At 41.7% G+C, this 22,640-nt stretch overlaps 1 protein-coding gene across 2 annotated transcripts in view; it reads right to left on the reverse strand.

Annotated features, from left to right (window-relative positions):
• SYN2 (synapsin II) overlaps positions 1-22,640 on the reverse strand; it is a 427,960-nt gene that overhangs the window by 163,966 nt on the left and 241,354 nt on the right. For both annotated transcript variants that reach the window (XM_050957819.1, XM_050957820.1), the window contains exon 4: positions 21,269-21,425. In XM_050957819.1, coding sequence (XP_050813776.1) covers positions 21,269-21,425 — 157 coding nt within the window. The remainder of the gene's footprint in view (positions 1-21,268; positions 21,426-22,640) is intronic.

Genomic DNA, 22,640 nt, shown 5'->3' on the forward strand with positions numbered 1-22,640 from the left:
TTGATTAATTTAATGGTGTTTATTTAGCTCTTGTTTTTCATAAAAACGTTTATCTTCGTAAGACCCATGGAAAATGCCTTAACATTGAGTAGCTTTCAGCAAAAGATGAATAAATGCTAACTAGTTGGATGTATGCAGTGTTGCTGTAGCTGTGTCAGTCCCAGGATATTAGAAAGATAAGGTGTTTGAGGTAATATCTTTTATTGGATCATCTTCTGTTGGTGAGAGAGACTAGCTTTCGAGCTACACAGACATGAAGAACCGTGTGTGAGCTCGAAAGCTTGTCTCTCTCACCAACAGAAGTTGGTCCAGTAAAAGATATTATCTCATGCACCTTGTCAAACTAGGTGAATAGCATATAATATAACGTTATAACCAAGGGAAAGGAAATGTTATGCAGAATACCAAAATAGAGAGGCTTACGGGTAGGATTCCTGACAGTTTATTATTTATCTCAGTCTCAGCTTAAAGAACGTTGGAGCCTCACACACTAAAAATATTGGGGACTTCCCACCTTCCTTAAAGCACCCCTGCCCCATACATAGCCCACCCCACATAGATCCCAGAATGTCCCTCTCTCCCCCCCCAACATCCACACCCTCAAGTGCCCCTTTCACCCCATTCCACAGACATACCCCTGAATATCCCTCACACTCCACATATATCCCAACAATCTGCCACTACCCTCCATTTACCCTGACAGCCCCCAACATCTTAGATCCACTGACCACAGCCTCCCAACCCCACTTTCCCAACATTCCTCACTGGCTTCCAACCCCACAGACTGCGAATTACTCCCCACTCACTCCCATAGCCCAACAACAAGTTGCCCCCAGGACAAGAGGGGTGGCCAGGCCAAATATGAGTGTATGGCATTGCAACCTGGTGCAAGGAGGAGTCGCAGCACCACTCAATTTTGGTTTTGTTTTTTCCCCCAGTGATTGGGGGGCCCTGCACAAGTGCACTGAGGGCTAATTGGTTAATCTGGGCCTGATTTATTCCTATTCCAATCACAAAACTCTGGAAGTCCCTGAATTTGAAATCACAAACAAATTCTATCTATCAAGCACATAACTCTTGCCATGTTACCTGCTACTTCAGAATATACAGAAAACATGGTGCCCCATATTAAAAACCATTTCAACAAATTTGTTTAAATAAAACCTTCTCAATAAGACATGATCTGTGTATTGTATTTCACTATAGTGGTTAGCAACAGTCAAAAGATCAAATATCTAAAGAAAACGGAGAATCTGCACCATGTTTTAAGTAATTAAATATAATTAGAATTCAAGATGAAAGCGAGGAGTGAATTTAGAGACTAATAAGTCTCTAAATATAATGCTCTATACTCAACATTGAAACAAAGTGCAGTACAGAAAACATTTCTTCTCAGCAAGGGCAATGTTGGTCTAAGTCTCTACATCAAACAAAATAAGGACTAAAAACAGGATACAGGAGAGAGATATGCCTAAACCAAACTCTCAGATCATCTCTAAGTATTGCCTTACTTCCATTTCTCTTTGCAAAACCTTCCATCTCAAATTATATCATACTTTTGTTTCAGAATACCCCTCATGTTATGATGTGGTTACATTTTGTTAAGTATTTTACAGGTAAGAAAAACTGAGGAAGAGGAGCTAGATATTGTGCATAAATTATAGTCATAAAACTTTTTTAAAATTGGCAATGTAACAACTGCATTGTACAATGGCAATGCAACAATTTTTAGATATATGTAATTTAAAAAAAAATTGTACCATTAAAGGATCTATTCAAACTCAAACAAAATCAGGTCTGAGGATGTTCACAATCCAAATCCAGAGGTGCATTCAAAGTTTATAAACAGACCCTATCTTTGGGTTGTATAGGGGTTTTTTTGGCTCTAAACCTGCAAAAACACAAGGAATATGCTTAACTGCATGCACTGGAGTAGCCCCTGTGGTTTCAAAGACACAGACTCCCATTGGCGACAGGGCAGATGTGCACAATACAATTGGCAGCTCCAGAAGGCATTGTGACTCAAGGAAGAACAGTGCTCCCTGGAGAATCCTGCTGCGCATAGGCAGTGTGGCTCTTGAACCACAGTTTAAGACGGTGCAGCACATGTTCCCACATTGGCTCTACCTCTCCTTGCCTGTTATGAGTAGACTAGGATTTAAAAGTGTACTGTCAGAGCATGGTAGCTAGTTTGATTTCACTAACACCTTCTAAAACTTTAGTCAAACAAGGCCTACTCACACTTTTAAATCATAGTCAAGATAAGGCTATCCTACTGTATTAGGCTAACGTCCAGCCCTGTGCAAGGGCAAGATGGTTGTCTAGCGCATTCTTAATTGTCTAGTCTACTGTTAAATGTCTTCAGTGACAGGACTTACATGACATGCAAGACATAAGTAGACAGATGTTATTTAAATAAAATATAAAGTTAAGTATTATATATGGATGCCAAAAACACTGGGGTATTATAACCATTATCTTTTAAAAAAATAAATCCATAGGTCTTCACATTTTACCAGGAGAATTTTCAACTTCTTAGAAAAGAAAGAAGTTCAAGTTCTTTTGGTTCTAATTTTAGTTAGCTGAGTTTCCTCTTCATTTTTAAAGATTGTGTCTTTGTCCTTTTCAGCTGTGACAGAGATGAGAAAGATTCACAATTAAATATATTTATGGCTTTCAAGGTTTTTCTTAAAAAAAATTCTTGTGGCTTTATAACATTTTTTGTAATGTCTCTTTCATCTTTGCCTATAGATTTTTCTCTTTGAGAGAGAGCGGTGGATGGCCAGCTGCACTACTTCTGCAACAATACATTACACAGATAACAGGAAGCACTTCACCAGAGAGCTCTTTGATTTAATATAAAAGGCTCATGGGTTTCTGTCATAAAGCGAATGGGACACTGTAAATTTGACTGCACATACTGTACTATAGGCAGACGGCTAACAGTTATAGAATTCAATTTGTGTTACCATCACAATTAATGGGTTGGATAATGACATTGCTTACTATTTGCATTCTATTAGAGAGCACTTAATTACAGGTATGTACCAGTGAAAGGCTAAAAGTAATGTTAAAGCTACAGTGTGGGGTGTTTTGTTTTTGTTTTTTTTTGGAGAGGAGGGGGAATTAATTTAACTATGAAGTGAGTTACTCCAGACTGCCCCTCTCTAATGATTAGAAGTGTATTATCCTAGCATCTTGGTGGAACTATATATTATTGTGTACTTCAAAAATAAATTTCTTTCGGCATTCTTCTAGTATGTATCTGTATCATAGTTCTCTGCTGGAAAGAATCAGAACTCCTGAACTGTGCACCACCAATTCTATAATTCTACAACTAGCAGAGATTTTCCTTTATCTCAGTTGATCTAGGCCTGTACTTTTTGAGCAGAAGGATCTAAGTTTTGCCCCTACTGCTGCTTTGAGATTCCAACGGCTCACAGAATACAGCATAGTGACAACCATGAACTCCTAGGTGGCCACACATATAAAGATAGGTACTATGTTTGCTCTTCTCCACTCCTCTGGGAGATCACTCATTCTTCATGATTTCTTGAAGATAATTGTTAACAGTTCTGAGATTGCTTCAGCTAGTTTCTGAAGTACCTTAAGATGAACTTCATGAGGCTCTGCATACATATAACTTATCTAAATATTCTTTAACCTGTTCTTACTCTATTTTGACTTGCTTTCCTCACCCTTGTTAAAATTGTGTTGAGTACCTGGTCATTGTTAACCCTTTCAGCAGAAACTAAGCCAAAATAGTCATTAAACACCCCTGCCTTCTAGATGTAATCAGCTATTAACCCTTTTTCTCCACTAAATAGAGGACCTGCACTTACCTTTGTCTTTCTCTTGCTCAAAACATATTTAAAGAACCTCTTCTTATTACCTTTGATGCTTCTTGCTAGGTGTACCTCATTTTGTGATTTAGCCTTTCTGATTTTGTTCCTACATGCTTGTGCTCTTCTTTTGTACTCCTCCTTAGTAATTCGTCCATGTTTCTACTTTTTCTAAGTCATTAAAGATCTCCTGATGGAGCCATACTGGACTCCTAACATTCTTCCTCTCTTTCCGTCTCATGGGGATAGTTTTCAGTTGGGCCTTTAAATACTAACTCCATGAGAAAGTGCCAGCTCTCCTGAACTCCTCTTTCCCTTAGATTTTCCTCCCACGGGACCTTACCTACCAATTCTCTGAGCTTGTTGAAGTCTGCTTTTTTGAAGTCCATTGTCCTTATTTGCTGCTCTCACTTCTGCTTTTCCTTAGAAGCATGAAATGTATAACTTCATGATCACTTTCACCCAAATTGCCTTCCACCTTCGGATTCACTACCAATTCTTTCCTTTTGGTCAAAATCAAGTCTAAAATGGCTGTCCCCCAGTAATGTCCTCCACTTTCAGAAACAAAAAATTGCTCCTAATACATTCCACAAGCTTACTGGAAATTTTGTGTTTTGCCATATTACTTTCCCAACAGATGTGTGGGTACTTCAAGTCCCTTCTTACTACCAGATTTTGTGTTTTGGATATGCTAAATATCTCATGCACCTCCTCTTTATGATTTGGTGGTCTGTAGTAGACTTTTACCATTATGTCACCCCTATTTTCTACCCCATGTATCTTCACTCAGAGACTTTCAACTGGTCTGCCTCCCACCCTCTTCTGACTTCAGAACAAGTATATATATTCCCAATGTATAATACACCTCCTCCTCCCTTTTTATCCTACCTGTCCTTCCTGAACAAGCTATACCCCTCTGTACCAATATTCCAGTCATGAGATTTATCCCTCCAAATCTCTGTGACAACAATTAAGTAACAATTTACTATTTTAATATACTAGTACTTCCAGTTCTTCCTGTTTATTCTCCATATTCCTTGCATTTGTGTATAGACATGTAAGATGTTGAGCAGATTTAGGGACAGGCCCTATGGCCTTTTCAAAGGGAAGGAAGGTAAAATCCTCACATGATGTAGGGGGATCTCTGTGATGTGATTTATCATGGGAGGTGGCTTTACTTAGGCTGAGACCTTTTCAGTAAGTGTGGATTCTGTGATTTGTATTGTTTATTCTTTCAATTTCTGTTGTGTTTAGCAGTGTTATTCTTGTTATGCTCTGCATGATACTGGCTCTCTATTGTGATCAACCTGTGTTACTCCTGTTATGCTTTAGTCAACATACTTTTCCAAAGGCCAAGTCTGCACACTGTTGATTTGTTATCTGATACAGAATGCAAGGACAGAGGGAGAAGGCAATTTCTTTCCATACTACAGTTTACACAGTGTTGGCTGTATCTTACATATTTATTTTAATCATTATTTCTGGGCATGATAGACTTGATAAAAGGGAACACATTTTCAAAGTTAATGCAAACTTTGACATAACAGCTTAAGAATTAAACAGTGCTTCCCAAATCAGTTTGGCTGCATTAAGGATGTATAGAAAAGAAGTGAAGCTGACAGAAGAACTTGATGTCCATCCAATATTTCCCACTGTTATAGTGCCAGGCCAAAGACAACACAATGTGATTATCACTGGGAAGACAAACCTTTTATGGATCTTGAAGCATGGTTAGAGTGAGAGTATTCTATACCTTAGATAGCTGACATGGAATCTGTCACATCAGAGTGACACAAATGAATAATCACATAGAACACTTGAATTTCTCTAGAAACAAAGAAACACTTTTAATGAGGAACTGTGGAGCTCTCTCTAGCTTACATTTTATCAGGGTTGCTTCCATGGGAACCAGGTATTTCCAGAGCAGTTAGAAACCAACTGTTGAAGATGACAAGAGCAGGGAGAGAATCAGAGTCAAAGAGAAAAAGTTTCTTCCTCTTGGCTTGGAATGCAAAGGTAAGGAGGCATCTGACAAAGGGAAACACTTGGACAGGTGAAAGTCAGTGACCAAACATGTAAACAATAAGGAAAGTGGGATTAAAGGAAGACTAGGAAGGAAAGAAAGTAAAACGAGTTATAATACAGTGCACATGGCTTGAGAGGAAATTCACATCCTGATTCTGCAAACTGCTCCATGCAGCCATATTCCGGCACTACTGTGGAGCCCCTTTTTAGTCAACGCAAGCAGGAGTCTGCCTGTATGAAGCTATTTCTAGGATCAGGACCTTCCTTACAGGATAGCATGTGTGGGAAATTTGTCCTGCTGCTGCCCTGTAGATAAAGAGAGGACTGCATTCCATAGGGCTATAAATGTAACACCTTTCACCAGCACTAAATCCGCGCAGCTCTTTTTAAAGAACAAATGTATTGTTCTATGCAAATTTATTAGCCACTATGCAAATTAACACATTAATGATGGCACAACATCATATATGGCTGCACAAACCTTGGCAGCTGTGCCACTGTGTTGGCAACCTTGGAATGCAGAGACATAAGTGCTTTACTGCATGAGGTGGAGTAAGGTGGAGTCTCTGGTTCCCAGTGTTGCTGGTGAAGAGTCAAGGGGAGCTGGCCTCGCTATAGCTGCTCCCCAAAACATAACCAAATGGCCACCAAAAAAACCCTGCATTGGCAGGATTAATGTGCTTTCCCATTCTGGCTCTCTCCAGTCTGACACCCAGCTCCTTCACCAACCAGATTATTCCTACCAGCATGGAAGGGGCAGTGGATGTACAGAGCTCAGTGCTGGGTCAAAATCTTAGGCAATAAAACACCTGACTGCCCGGCCCTGAAATCGCTCTCAGGTTTTAGTTGTGGAGAGCTTCAAGAGAGGCTCTTCTTTCTCAGGTTTGAATGGAAGCCAGAATTAGGGTAGACATTTTCTACCCTTGCCCTTCTCTAATGAAGATTTGCTGGCATGTATATATACGTGCAACTGCCAGACAGATTCTGGCTCATTGTTTCGAGTTGATGCACAATTCCTGTTTTTGTTAACGGAACTGAGCACAGAATTCTCCATAATCAGCGATGGATATCTGGTAAAGGGTTTGTGTTTTATGGTTTTAGTTGTAGGCATGAAATAGAAATGAAAAGTCCACAATAAAAGCAGATTTGCAACAGAGGGTTTTAAAAATGCTTTTTTTCTCCATGTATGTTCATTTTGTAGCTTTGCTTTCTATCTTCCAATAGATACATTGACACAAGATTGAAACTTATCTGTATGGTTGAGTTCTGCCTATTTAGCATAGCTTCAACAATGGAGGTCAGCAGGAAGCTGGAATGAACACAACTCAATTCTCTCCCTGCAGAGTGCCTCCAAGTTCCGTGCCAACCTGGTGCTCAGATTATCAGAATACAGACCTTTCAATAGAAAAAGGCATGAGAGAGCAAACTTTTAATAGTGATACATCCAGAAAGGGGAGACAGGGAGAGGAAAAATACAATAACATAACACACAGGGGAAAAAAAAGCACTTAAAATAGTGCATGAAAAGAGAGAAAGATGTAGGATTAGAGAGTGCTCAGTGGGAAGAGACATGAAAGCAGAGAAGAGAAAAGGCTCTGCAGAAGAGATGCAGGGCAAAATGCAACACATGGAGACACTGAGTTAAGCAAGCTTGGCAATAATAGCAATGAAGGAAAAAAAAATATGTCAACAAACTTGTTAACAGGGTGCAAAGCCACCTACTTGCAAAGATGAGGACAGAAACACATGAGGTTTGCAAAATTTATCTGAGTAGTAAACAGCTCTTTAGGGCGGGGGATACAATTATGGCAAAAGTAAAAGCCACAATAGCACTTCCTTGGAAACTAAAGCACGTTTCATCAGCTAGGATTTCAGATTAATTACAAGGCTGAAAGGAAATAAATTTTGCCCTAACAAAGTGTTCGTAGGAGCTTTCCTGACATTTAAGAAGGTTAGTAACAATAACTTCCTGCAAGGAAGCAAATGAAGTCATACTGATCTTTACAGGTATTTTTGTACATACTTGATTCCCATCTGGGTCTCTACACATATAATGCCAAGAGCTTTCAGTTTCCTCTTGTCTTAAAAAGATAATGTTGATGAAATTGCATTCTGGGTTTTAATTCTATCCATTTCCAACTGTTGACCACTAGTGGTATCTTTTTTTCTAATTTAATATTTTGGTAAAATAGATGGCAGATGACATTATCACAACCCTCATCATGTTTTTGACTGTGCCAAATGAATTTATATTAAATTTGATCTAGAGCTATGCTCATAACTCAACTTATGTCAGTCTCATACTCTATTCCATCCTCTAACTGAACAATGTAACTAATGGCCATTTACAAAGACTTTAGCCTGTGAAATTTATTGTGCTCATTTCATTGTCTTGCAATATGACATCAGAGAATGCTCCTTATTTGTGGGCGCAAACATACAGTGGCCAAATACAGACATAATTTAGAGATTTGAGAGGATGTCACAATGCATCAATTCTGCAAATTCATATAGTATCAGTTCTGTTTTCATTAGAATACCTTGAAAGTGGTAAATGGGATATTTCTTCCACTTTTGGCAGCTCTTACATGACCAAGAAGAAACTGTAAAAGCAGATACAATTTCTGGCACATAGTCATTACCTCCAGTAACCAGGGTTTCCGGAACTTTTCAGGGGGCATCCGTAAAAGGAGGGGTCATCTTCCATAGCACTATAATTATGCAGTGGGATGACATACTACATGGGCTTCCATTTGCATGGGCACTTCAATTCAGCATCTCAAGCTAAATCCAATAATTATTGCCAGAACCTGCCTGCCTAGCAGCTGCTAATTAAGATCATACTCTCATGCATTTATTGTAGAGCTTGCTATTATGTTGTAGTCTGTGTCATCCCTTCCAGAGGGGTGAATGTATAATTAATTTATCAACAGACCTGAGACATTTTTCCAGCACCAGTCATTTTTACATAGATTTGCAAGACACACCATCAAAAGGCAGAATGTATTTGACAAAAGCTCCCCTAGCAATCACAGGAGCTGCCATATTTTACCTTTACTGTAAAGAAACAGAACAGCCGCTGCAGGATTATACCTACTATAATTCAAATACAGATTTTCCTTTTCTCTGGAAAATTTATAGAAGTATGGACCTCACAACCGTTATAGCTCCTTAATTTTTTCATTGTTAAAATTTTCATCCCTTTTGTCTGAACACAAAAGTGGCAATCCAGCTGCTGCAATGCACATAATCAGTGTTAGATAGCCAAGGTTTAACCAATTAAATACTTGTAGGGACATACATATTTATCCTGATTTGCAGTGGCCCGGGGGCTATGGATATTAAAACTAGCATTCCCATCTAACTAGCTCAGAGGTTTGTATTCTACTAACTCCACCAGTTGTGAATTTTGTATAATTTTATTGCACACAGTATGGCTGACCAGATAACAGATCAGTCTGATGACTCCATGGCTTTACATCCATGGCTGGACCTATGCCAGCAACATTTGCAAATGATATTAGAACCCAAAAGTAGGGCTAACAGCTGTTATCACTTATGAAGGTCTGTTCAGGTTCAAGAGGTTGTCCTTTGAGCAGTCTTCAGCTACCAGATAATGAGACATCTGATCTGGCATGGCTCCCTGGAGCTGTAATTCACGTTGATTATATTGTGAGGCATAGAGTCACTTCAGAGATTTGTCACAATTTCCGTTAATTCCTGTTTTCTCATGGCCAGATCTGTATCAATAATAATGAACATCTCAGAAAATTAATTACTGCGCATTAAATCAGAGAAATACCAGCTCGCTCTGTCCAAAATTGAACAAGTTAGCTATAATGTCTTAGATAGGATTGTAGACTGGTTCAGCTAGATCAGTGTAGTTAGGGTAATCCGCTGATGAGCCACCACACCGTTTGTTTACATTTGAATGGCGGCCCACAGCTCCCAGTGGCCATGGTTCGCCGTTCCTGGCCAATGGGAGCTGCAGGAAGCGGCGGCCAGCACATCGCTGATAGACAAAGACACTGAAATCAGGAATTTGAGGAAAGGAGAGATACTGTGGGATTATGGGAATTTAAGTAAAGGACGGATCAGGTTCTGCAATGTTGCCCTACAGTCACAGCGTGGAGAGGAAACCAGGCCAAGCCAGAACATAGTTGCAGTAACTCTGGATGAACTAGAGAGTTGTGCCTGTCCAAGATCTACAATCAAATGGATAAGGAGGCAGGTAAAGGGCCAGCAGTACTCTTCCCCTGGAATATGCGAGCTGCCATACCAAATGGGTGTTAAGAGATCAGCCATGGTGTCACACACACCCCAGTTGACAGGAATGAGGTTCCTTCCCTGAACAGGGGCGGCTCCAGGCCCCAGCACGCCAAGCGTGTGCTTGAGGTGGCATGCCGCGGGGGGCACTCTGCCAGTCGCCGAGAGGGCGGCAGGCAGGCAGCCTTTGTCGGCATGCCTGCCGAGGGTCTGCTGGTCCTGCGGCTTCGGTGGACCTCCCGCAGGCGTGCCTACAGAGGGTCCGCTGGTCCCGCGGTTCCACCTAAGCTGTGGGACCAGAGGACTCTCCGCAGGTACGCCTGCAGGAGGTCCACCGGAGCCACGGGACCGGCGACCGGCAGAGTGCCCCCCGTGGCATGCCGCCGTGCTTGGGGTGGCGAAATGTCTAGAGCTGCCCCTGTCCCTGAATATGAACAGACCTTCGAGTTGGTGCTACATGTTCTTTCCTGTATAAAAATGGCTCTTCAGTCAATCAAAGACATATTAGGTTGGTTTCATCCATCACAGACTTAATAGTAATAGCATCTCGTTGAAGGTCTGGTGGAGCCATGTGCGCTAGCACATAAAAACCAGAGGTTGGTGTACAAGTCAAGTAGCTGCTAATCATACAAGTGGCCAAATTCAGCTCTGGGTTGACAAAGTGAGCATGGCAGCAATATTTGGTCAGAGCAAACATCGGCGCCAAAGCAGATGTGTCGTGCACTGAAGGGTCTGCTCCCCAGGAGGTTCCTGATAGTTTTCATATCAAGGCAGTAGAGGAAGAGATCTTCATTTTCAGGTGTTCCAGTTGAGGCTAATAATGTCGAGTTTTATTCCCAAGTATGTGACAACTGTTGGAATGGCAGTAACCATCCTTGTACACAGATCGAGATGGATCCATTGGTAAGATGGCTGTTCAGATGGAAAGTAGTTGCCACTGTTTTGGTTTCATTAAGAATTAATCTCCACTGCTAGAAAAAAGTGGTCAAAATGCCCATGTCTTGACTGAGATTCCCTTCAATCCTATGGAAATTGTTTCTAGTGTCAGCAATACAGATGGCATCAGCATACACATACTTCTTGGCCTGTATTTCAGGAAGGTCGTTAGTGTATACATTTAAGAAAACAGGAACCAAAACTGAACTCTAAGTAAGGCCATTGTGGAGACATTTAAGACAACTGATTTTATCCCTGACTTGCAAGATGAAGCTTCAGTTTCTAATGTTTTCTTGGATGAACTACACTATAGGCTTACAAGGAATAACTTGCAGCAGCTTGGCCATCAGCCTGACGTGCCACACAGAATAGTAGGCTGCCGTCATATCAATAAGGACTGTACCAACTTTCTTTCCTGACTCAAATGCATTTTCTGTGTTGTGTCAGACATAGTACCTGATTTTGGGTGCATCATCCCCTTCTGAATCCAGTCTGAATGCAATGCAAAGGCTGATTGACTACCACATTAATCACAGCAGGATTAGTCTCTCCATCAGCTTGTAGGTAACATACAGCAGAGAAACCAACCAGTAGCCTTTGGGTCTGTCAATTGTTTCCCTGGCTTGGAAACAGCTACGACTTTTGCTCTGCACCAGATTTCTGAGATGCAGCAATCCTGTGTACAATGATTCAGAAATTGAAGCAGCAGCTTTTGGTGATTGGTTCAAAGCGAGAGACTGACACATTCTGGACATTATCTAGACCAGGAGCCTTGTTAGGATGCAACTGATGTAGGTCAAGCTAGGTCAAGCTCTTGATCAATAAAAGGAGCCATCAGGTTCGCATCCATATTCCGAGCCTGCCATATCTCAGCAACCATCATTTTAACTTCATGACTGAAAACTACCTTGATTAGGAGCTCTGCCGTTAGCCACCAGTGGTGATGTGATGGATTTTGCTGTGAATAGTCTTCTCTCTCTTGCCCAGATTAGAATTTCCACTCAACTGATATCATCCACCAGTTAGCCACAGAACATGAAGCATATGTCAACTATCAATTCCTGGCTTTGCGGTAGTGTCTCATCTCAATCATAGGCAGTAGGAGTATGGGGTGACATCCTATGAGAAGGAATTCTAGCAACTTCAGTCTCATCATCAGGTCCAAACATTGTTATCAAAAGGCTAAAGGTGAAGGACCTGACTCTTATGAATGTCTACAAACCTCCATCTGTCAACTGGCCAAATCTTGTCTTAGCAACCTTCTCAGGACCTCCAGCCTACTCAGGCAATTTTATTTCACACCAAGCCCACTGGAGGAACCCTGATGATGATGTAGCTGGAGTAAGGATACACGAGTAAGCATCAACAGTTACTCCTGAGGGCATAACTAAAAATTATGTGCACAGTATTTTAAAATTCTGTATATTTTATTTGTTAAATAAATATGGAAGCTCCAGCATGGCATTGGGGAGCACAGGCCACTGGCTGCACAGAGGTGGGGATCACTGTGCAACTCCCCCTGGGACACAGACTCAGCCGTGAGGCTGCACCTAACCCTGACACAGCACAAGGACTGGGCCTGCCCCAGAAACACCATAGGTCCCTGCCCCTCCATGCCAGGTGCACCAGGTGTGGGCAGGATCCAAGTGTGGAGGGGTTTAGTGTGGGGGGATCCAGGGGTGGGTTGAGAGGGTTCTGTGTGAGGCAATCTGGGTGCAGTGGGGGAATCTGGATGCACAGGGGCTTTTTCGGGAGTTCTGGATGCAACAGTAATGGGACTCTGCTGGGGGGTCTAGATGAAGGTGGTTGGGGCTCAGCAGGGGGGTCTGGGCGTAGGGGGGATACAGCTCGGCAGGGGGGTCTGGATGTGGGGAGCTCAGTAGGGGAGGATCCAGATGCTGGGAGAGTGGGGCTCAGTGGGGTGGGGATCCAGGTGCAGCTGGTTGGGGCTTGGTAGGGTAGGGATCTCGGTGTGGGTGGCTCATTGGGGAGTGCAGGGATAATGGGGCTTGTCAGCGGGGAGGGAGTTCTGGGTGTGTGGGGAGTGAGGTTAACCAGGAGGGTCTGGATAAGAGGGAGTCTGGATGCATGTGGGTTCAGCAGATGGGGGAGCACTCCCTGTACAGGGATCTCTCCCCCTGCAGCTGAGGAGCAATGGGTGCAGGAAGCGTGGGGAGGGCAGTTTGCAGAGCTTCCTAGAGCCGGGGGAGAAACCTGGGAGTGGGTTTGACACAGCCCCAAATGCTGTGCAGGGGAAGAGGAAGTTCTGTCCTCTCCAGCCCAGCCAAGACTAGCAGATGAGCCCAGCGCAGGGTAGGAGCTACCAGCCAGGTTGCCCCTCGTCCCACCCCGTGTCACCGTGATTTCTCTCTCTGCCAGCTGCTCTGGGCACCCAGAACATACTGCTGTGGGAGGTCATATGACTGCTCTTGTGGCTTCCCTTTGCTTCCCTGTCAGAAAGTCATTTTTCTGTGTGGAAGCAAAGAAATCTGTGGGGGACGTTCATTCTACGCATGCACAGTGGCGCAGAATTCCCCCAGGAGTAAATAGTCAGCCTACAGCTTCTACATGATCCAAAGCAGCTGCCCACTGTTCATAGTAAAAGATGGACCTTGGGGTCATTCTCCTGACCTCACCTTTTCTATAACTGGAGAACACCCTCCAGCAGTCAAAGAGTATGAAGTGCTTGATAAATTTCTTCAATCCCAGTATCAGCCATTCCCAGTCACAACTGGCATGCAAATTCCAACTACAAATGGACTTAGAAACCTTGGTGGAGTTTCTGGAAGGTAAGGTGAGATCTGTTCCAATCTGAGTTGGCATCTGCGATAAATGAAGGGGGGAGGACGGTAGATCCCTTTTATGGACACCCACCCAGCCAGTTAGCTACAAAATCCCTGTTAGTAGCTCTTCTCTACTTGCTGTACCTGTTAAGGGTTAAAAAAACCTATAGATAAAAGGAAAGGAGTGGGCACCTGACCATAAGAGCCAATGGGAGGGCTAGAACTTTTAAAAAGTGGGAAAAAACTTTCCCTTTGTCTATGTGTTGTTGTCCTCTCCAGAGAGGAGACACAGAGCAGCAATGCTGTAAGAAGCTTGCACCAGGTATGAAAAATCATCGAATCATACCTAGAAACTTATTGGAAACCTCAGATATTTAAGTAGATCAGGAAATGTTTAGGAAGACGTGATTAGGTTTATCTCTTTTATTTCTGTAAGGCTTGCGGACTCCTGTGTTACCCCTAAACGCTTTTGTTTTGCTTGTAACCATTTTGTTTTGCTTGTAACCATTAAGCTGGACCTCAAAAAAAAAACCCAATCTTGATGCTTAATTATTATATTTGCTCTTTTTAAATCTAGCAATAGCCTAAGGTTCCATATGTATTTTTTTTCTTTCTTCATAAAATTTACCTTTTAAAAGAACAGGATTGGGTTTTTTGCGTCCTAAGAGGTTTGTGCATATGTTGTTTAATTAGCTGGTGGCAACAGCTGATTTCCTGTTTTCTTTCTCAGCTTTTCCTGGGGGGGAAGCGGGGGGGAAAGGAGGGGTGTAAAGGGCTTGAGGGTACCCCACAGAGAGGAATTCCCAAGTGTGCCTTCCAGGGTTCAAAGGGTTTTTTGCATTTGAGTGGTGGCAGCATCTACCCATCCAAGTTCAGAGAGAAGCTGTAACCTTGGGAGTTTAATACCAGCCTGGAGTGGCCAGTATTAATTTTTAGAATCCTTGCAGGCCCCACCTTCTGCACTCGAACTTCCAGAGTGGGGAATCAGCCTTGACATGGTGACAGAGCAATGGGATCATTCTGAACCAGAAACACAGATCTCAGGATTTTAAAAGAACACTTTTCTCTTTTGGCAGCCTGCAACAGCAGGGAGGTGTTTGTTTTGTTTTCTTTTCTGCCTTAAGGGGAGCAGGCACAAAAACGGTTCAGCCTGCCAAGCCAGGGAGTCCAACAAGTAGTTTTGGTTTTTTTTCAGCTTTGTGGCAATGAACTAGCTAGCCTAGAGTAGGGCAGCCCTGTGCATGAGGTTGAGGTCAGGCACTGAAACTGTAGAGAAATCTTCCTAAAGCAGCATGCCACGGAGAAGACAGACCCAGATCAAGCCCAGACATCCAGCTCCATGACAGAAATGCAGGGAGGGGATATGGGAACAGAGACTTCCCAGCAGGGAAGGGTCAGCCCTCCCCTAACTGAGATCCCAGTGCCAGGATGGCAGGATGTCCTTAACCCAGGCTGAGTTCTGACTGCGGGAGAAAGGAATTTCTTCCTAGAGATGAAGCGCTTGGAGGCGAAAGCGGAGGAGAAGTGCTTAGACATGAAGTGTTTAGAAGTGGAGCTGAAGCACTTAGAGCTGGAAAAGGGTAAGCTGGATCAATCAGGAAGCCCTAACAGTCATTCTCCAGGTAACCACTCCCCATTCCAAAAAATTCCCCACATACAAGGTAGGTGATGATACAGAGACCTTCTTAGAAAATTCTGAAAGGGTCTGTCTTGGGTACAACATCCCTTCAGACCAGTATACGATGGAGCTGAGGCCACAACTCAGTGGACCCTTAGCAGAGGTGGCAGCTGAAATGCCTAAAGAGCACATGAACGAGTATGAACTTTCTAAACACAAGGCCAGAATTAGGATGGGGCTAACACCCGAGCATGCCCGTCGGTGGTTCAAAGCCCTAAGATGGAAACCAGACGTGGCATTTTCCCAACACACCTACCACAATGTAAAAAAATTGGGATGCCTGGATAGCAGGAGCAAATGTTAAGTCTCTGGAAGATCTGTCTGTCCTTATTCAAATGGAGCAGTTCTTTGAGGGTGTTCCTGAGGAAACAGAAAGTACATCCTAGGTGGGAAGCCCAAAACTGTAACTGAAGTAGGGGAGATAAGAGCCAAATGGGTGAGGTAGCAGAGAAGAAGAAAGCTAGTAGCAGTTGGTGGAGATACCACAAGGAGCAACCCGAGATGACACCCCACCATTGGAGTCAGCCCAAGGCTCCACCTAGCAAGGAGGAGCCCTCCACACAGCCAGAGAAACCCCAGATGCCCTCTCAACCCACCACCCCACTCTGCAACCACTCACCTTGCCCCAGCCCAAAGTCAGCTCGGCGATGCTTCAAATGTAATGAGCTGGAGGACGTAAAGGCCAATTGCCCCAAGAACAGCTGTCTGCAACCCGTCACCCTGGGGTCCCACCGAGAGCCTTCAGGCCCAGATGCCTCATAAATACCTCCAGAGTGAAGGGAAACTGTAAGTGTAGGTGGAAGGAAGATTACAGCATGGAGAGACACTGGAGCACAGATGTCAACTATCCACCAATGTAACCCTTTAATGCCAATTATTTTAACTTGCCTATAGTCAAGTTGCCTGTCCAGTACAAGGGCTGGTCAGAGAATATGGACTTTTGCAGTCTATGACGATTACCCCCATCCCATGCTGCTAGGAGAAGACTTAGCCAACCATGTGAGGCTAACAACAAGGGTGGGAATGGTCACCCGCAGCCAGGCAAAACAGGACTCCACACCTAACTCCATTCCTGAGCCTCCTACAGGGACTCAGCCAGAGGTGGTGAAACCAGACCCCAGACCAAAGTCTATGGCAGCAGTTGTAGATCCAGTTCGTGGGACCCAGCCCAAGAATCAGAACTGGCAGAGCAGTCAGCACCAGAGCCCGTGCTTGCATCCCCACCAGAGTCAGGGGAGCCAGCACCAAGCCCAAGACCACAACCCAGCAAGAAACGAATGTCTCCAGCATCAAGGGAGCAGTTCCAGACAGAGCAGGAAGCAGATGAAAGCCTCAAGGGAGCTTGGACGGTGGCACAGAGTGACCCACCACCTCTCAGCTCTTCCAATAGGTCCAGGTTTGTTGTAGAAGGAGCACTCTTTTACAGGGAAACCCTTTCTGGTGGGCACAAGGAGGACTGGCATCCTCAGAGACAATTGGTAGTTCCAACTAAGTATATGGAAAAGCTCTTGAGGGCCCTCACCTTCTGTACTTGAAGTGCCAGAGTAGGGTATCAGCCTTGACAGCATCTCTTATGGCTCGAAATCAAATATTCAGAACATCAGTGCCATCTACCAAGATTTTTGCTGTAAAATTCTGGCCACTGCAAAGGGATCAATACCTCAGAGATTTCACGAACAATTCACTCCTGGACAGTCATCTGATGCAATTAGACTATATTAGGAATTTAAATCCTTCATAAGTAAACAGGAGGGTTTTGACAGAAATAGAGGCTCTTTTCATCTTTTAGATTAAGCCAGGTAAGAGCAACAGAAAGAAATTGTTCCAAATTGACCTTCACACATTCCAGTCAGAAATCCTGGAAAACTGTAACTTCTTTCAGGATGGGAAAATACTCAGATTCTCAGGGAAATGTATGCCTCCTTATTTGGGATTACAAGTATTGCTCTTTCCAGCCAGTTTGGTGTTATCCCATTCAAGATGCACTCAAGGGAAAGTGTCTCAATTTTTGATCTAATAGGCTGAATCCAAGTCAGACTATCAACTGTGCAGTTTTCAGCCTGCCTAGTTTCTTTATTTTCACTTCTATTTTGAAATCAATTTAAGGTTAATGAACAGTGCCAGACTGACAGCACCAGTGACCGAAGAAGTCTCTTAATGGAATTTCTTTCAGTGTCCAGAACAGGGAAATTAAGGTTATCAGAAGTACTAGCTTCCCCTATACTGCTCCCTCAAGGTGCATAAACTCAGGTTTTTGAATGACAACCTTTATGGCTCAGAGAGTATTTTTACCCCCCAATTATATTGTGTTTTGCTTGTCTATTAGCACTGCCAACAAGGGTAGCAATTAAAGACAATTGTGATGGAGGTTTTGTGTGGTTCATTAGTAACTGCACTCTGACAATCGAGTGATTTCCCATGGACTAACCAGCCACCAGACAATATCAACCTGTGCCAGACTTAAAATACACTGTCTGTATCCTGTTATCAATCACTGGATATTTCCAGACCCCATTATAAACCACTTTTAGCTAAATAAATTACCTCAGGCTTTGCTCAGGCAGGCTGAGTCTATTTCTCATCAATTGTTAATGAAAACTGTGACTGATGCCTAGACCTGGACATCTGGTTTATAATTTTATATTAAACTTTTGAACTTTTATATAATTTTTCTATGAATAATTTTCATGAGATTGCTTGCTCACCCATATTAGCAGGTTAATTGTCCTGAAGGTCTTTTCTAAATGGAGCAATACAGAGAGGGTTTATATACAGTAAATGGTATGGCCATCCTTACACAACGGTACATATGCAATTACACTCACAAAAATGCACTCAGAGTTTGCATGGGCAATCGTCACTATTGAACACACAGATTTAGATATAGAATGGTGTTTACTATAAATTAAGATTAAAAATAATGTAAAATACAGCCCAAATGATCAGAAAATACTTTACATTACCATTTTTAATCTAGTATGTAAGCCAAAATGGGAAGGGCAAGAATCTAAGAAGAAAAATATTATTGATTTTAGATGTACAACTTCTACTCCAAATAGCAGACTTCTCCCCTTTCATTTAATTTTTAGATTAGTTCTAGCTTTTTCTCCAATATCCTTATTCCATGCTGTAAATCTACATGCTGGATATTAAGGCAGAAGATTAAACAAAACAGAATATTACTCATACATCTCGTGGATAATTTATCTGAGTCAGTATGAAAGTTTAACTAAAGTGCATGTCTGTGGTACTAACAAAAGTGAGTGTTGGCAGGTGCATGAGCCTAGTTACTGAAGAGCCTTCTCTAAAGTAAAAGCATTTCTGAAATCGTTAACAGCTCATATAAGTCTTCTGCTTATAGAAGTGATTCTGCCGGTGCACTGTAATGCACATGGGCAAAGATACAGAGTATCATCTACATAAGGAACTGAGAGGACGTTAAGGAGAGTAACAGATGCAGGACAAAGGCACTGAGCTATGTTCATATAAACCGTCCACACTTTTTGCATAGCATATAAATTACACGTATAGAAATATCTATAGGTTCAAATCATCCCCTCAGTTATGCATTTGTGAAAACAGCTTTTCAGCAGCAGCTTATAGTTAATGATTAAGAAGATCAGGAAACTAGATGAATATACGTGACCAGTCTGACATTTTCAAATATTATTAACTTACTTATTTCTAAATGGTAATCTCTGAGAAATGTCAAAAGGCATTACTGTGGGCTATGTATAGACCAGGTTTCAATATTTAAAACACAGACATCTTTTAGTTATCAGCATTTAGAAAGAAAAAAAAATTCTCCTCCACATTCAAATAAAAATAAAAAATCAGCTGAAAAATATTTTAATGTCCTTTTTCTAAAAGCATTTATTTCTGGGCTGAGACTAGTATGGGAAACTTCAGCCAAAAAGGTAATTTTTTGAGCATTAACAAATGGGATTTAGAAGAGAAGTGCCATCTCATTATTACCAATCGTGTCACTACCTCAATTTTATAACCATGTTTGGAAACTCTCTATATCAAATGCCTGAAGTGACTCAGATTAAATATGTCATAGTTTCTGTAACTTTATTATTTGTCTTGTAATGGGCACACTATTAAACAAGCAGCATGTGCAACATGACTGAGATCTTTTAGTTTCAAATGTGCAACCTTACATTTGTTTTAACATATTATTTGGAATTTACTAGAATAAAGGTTCAAATAATTCCTGTCTGTTATGGACATGATCAGACTTACATGAGCAAAAGCTCTCTGCTGATTCTTTACATGTGACAAGATCAGCTATGAGAAAACTTTCCCTTTTGCTGGGAGGAAGAACACAGTCATCTGAAAGTCCAGCACAGTGTGCTTACAAAAGCTTTCCCCTTTCCCCTTGCCAAGCTCAGTGCATACCTAAATATTTCAAACTACTCATAGCTCTAACAGCACTAGGAGGAGATTACAATGAGCTTTTATTCATTAACATTTTATTACACCATTATTGCATATAAATGCCACTGATTTTGCCTCATTGCCCAGCTTTATTGCATAAGATGAATCAAAGTATTAAGAAATGACACACAGAGCAGAAAACAACAGATGCATTAAAATAACATGTGCAGCAATGTAAATAACCTCTCAATTATAGGGCATCTGCTTCAGTTTATCACAACATAAAAGGTTATAAAATTGTGTGCTGTGTACAGTAATGGCGGTCATTTTTCTTTGGAGGGCCTTTCTTAGAAAATGTTAAAAATAAAAATATTGAGGGCAGTTAAGAGGACTAGAGTAAAACTTTCCCTCAATGGAAAAAATATGTTGTCAGGTGTATGTTTCCTCCTCATATTTCAGAGGAAAAACCTGTGAATCACTTATTATTTATAACCCACAGTAGTCTCCATTGGGCCATTGACTCTGCTATGAAAAGGGAAAGTAATTGCACCATCCATAATCTTCTTATGCTTCAATCTCAAATGAGCCTTTTACAACAATATATTTTAAGTCAATATTACTGCCCAACACATAACTCTGTAGGCTCTGCTCTGACTCTGCTGCACCAAAAAGAGAACCACGTTCTGTTTTATCCCTCTGTGTTTATGAAGCAAACTTAAACAGAGCCTTTGAGGATCTGACAGGCCTTCCTAAGTGCAAGTCTGGCCAGGTCTGGTTTGTATAGGCCTACCCAACCACAAGTGGCCCCAGCAATTGCCCTAGGTGTAACCGAGGGCAAAATCTGAGTCCTCGTTAGTACTTACAAGATTATGAAAAGAGCTTTCAAAACAGGGAAGCTAATAGCTTCATATCTCCTTGCTAGAGCACTGCCTAAAAATCATTCACAAGTAGAAAGAAAACAATGGTTAAAAAGTTAGCGTAGATTATGTTAAAAGCCACAAGTCTGAAAAAAAATTCTTAACTCACTTTTCCCAGAAGCTGTGAATAAACACATCCTCCTCAATTGAGGGAGGATGTTAGCAGCATGTGGGCTTTCAGCCAGTTTCCTCACCTTTATTTCATTATTTCAGATATGTTCTCAGTTTTTACTCCTCCTATACTAGCTCATTCGTAATGTGACATATAGCAATGCAGCTTGTTTGCTTTCTACCCTTTTCATTGCAGGTCAGCCACTCTGAGGAGTGACTTGATGGCTTGGAATTTAAATTACTACATATAGGAACTCAAAAGAAAATAACCACTTAATTTTTTGCACCAGGAAGCTACATTCAAAGCTTTATAATGAACGTATCACTTACCACCCATGGTTTGTCGCAAAAATTATAGATTGACTCTAGGGAGTTGACACTGGGAATACCAGCATAATGCATTCCAATGATTAAGTTACGGAAGTCTTCGTTCTCAGCCATACTGAATGAATGTTGTCGAACAAGAACAAAATCAGGTCTGAATGACCTAAAGAGAAAAGGATATATAACTATTAGGCAATGATCAAAGTATTTTCTCTGATAAAAGAGAATCTTAAAAGGGAATGTTGTAGGAGCTGTTGGAGAGTAGTAGATTAATTAAAATAGCTTTTACAAGAGAGGTAATGAATTCAAGGTCAGAAAAAAAAAAAGATTGTTATTGGCTGAAGTACAAAACCAGGTGAACATTGTGATTTTTGAGCTACAGCTTTGTTGCATCTCTGTTCAGTTTCTTGCTATTAGAGAAGTCATGACTACCAATGGTATCATATACTTGTATGAAGAATAAGAGCTACAGAGGAATTTCAGGCTACATCTACACCACGAGCTAGGGTGTGATTCCCTTGGTCATGTCTATACACTTTTACTAGCTCTCATCATGGTAGCGCCCACATAAACAGTAGTATAGGCATGGTAGCACGGGCAGCAGCAGCAGAGGCATAGTTTAGCCGTGCTGAGCACAAACTCACCTGAAACCGGCGGGTATATACTTAGCAAACTTAAGCCATGCCTCCACTGCTACTACATGTGCTACTGTAGCCGCACTGCTATTTATACTCATGCCAGACTGATGAGAGCAGACAAAAGTGTGTATACAGGAGCAGAGGAATCACACCCCTAACTCGTAGTATAGACAGCCTCAGAGAAGAGTGCAGCTGGCATTCTTACAGATTCAAAAACTTATGCTAGATACTCCCTTCAGTTGCACAGCAGTACATCAACACTTCACTCTGATATACGATATACTATATACCACGTGCATTATCTATACATGTATTTGCAGTATTCTAGCTTCAGTTGTTTACCTTTTGTATCTCAGAGATGCATTGTTTTATAAAAACTTTAAAAGTTAAAGTACTTCACAGTTTTTTTCCTCTCATAAAATTCCTAACCAATGTCCTAATGTTTAATTTTAAAAACTTGTGGGCAGTCTTGCTAAATAATTTCAATGTGTATTTTATATAAATCACTGCCACTTCAGTCAAGCAGAATTAGATACTTTAATGTAAAAAGAACAAGAGTACTTGTGACACCTTAGAGACTAACAAATCTATTTCAGCATGAGCTTTCGTGAGCTACAGCTCACTTCTTCAGATGCACAGAATGGAACACACAGACAGGAGATATTTATACATACAGAGAACATGAAAAGATGGAAGTATGCATACCAACAGGAAGAGTCTAATCAATTGAGATGAGCTAT

The sequence above is a fragment of the Gopherus flavomarginatus genome, chromosome 6 (genome assembly GCF_025201925.1).
Source record: "Gopherus flavomarginatus isolate rGopFla2 chromosome 6, rGopFla2.mat.asm, whole genome shotgun sequence".
Classification (NCBI taxonomy): domain Eukaryota; kingdom Metazoa; phylum Chordata; order Testudines; family Testudinidae; genus Gopherus; species Gopherus flavomarginatus.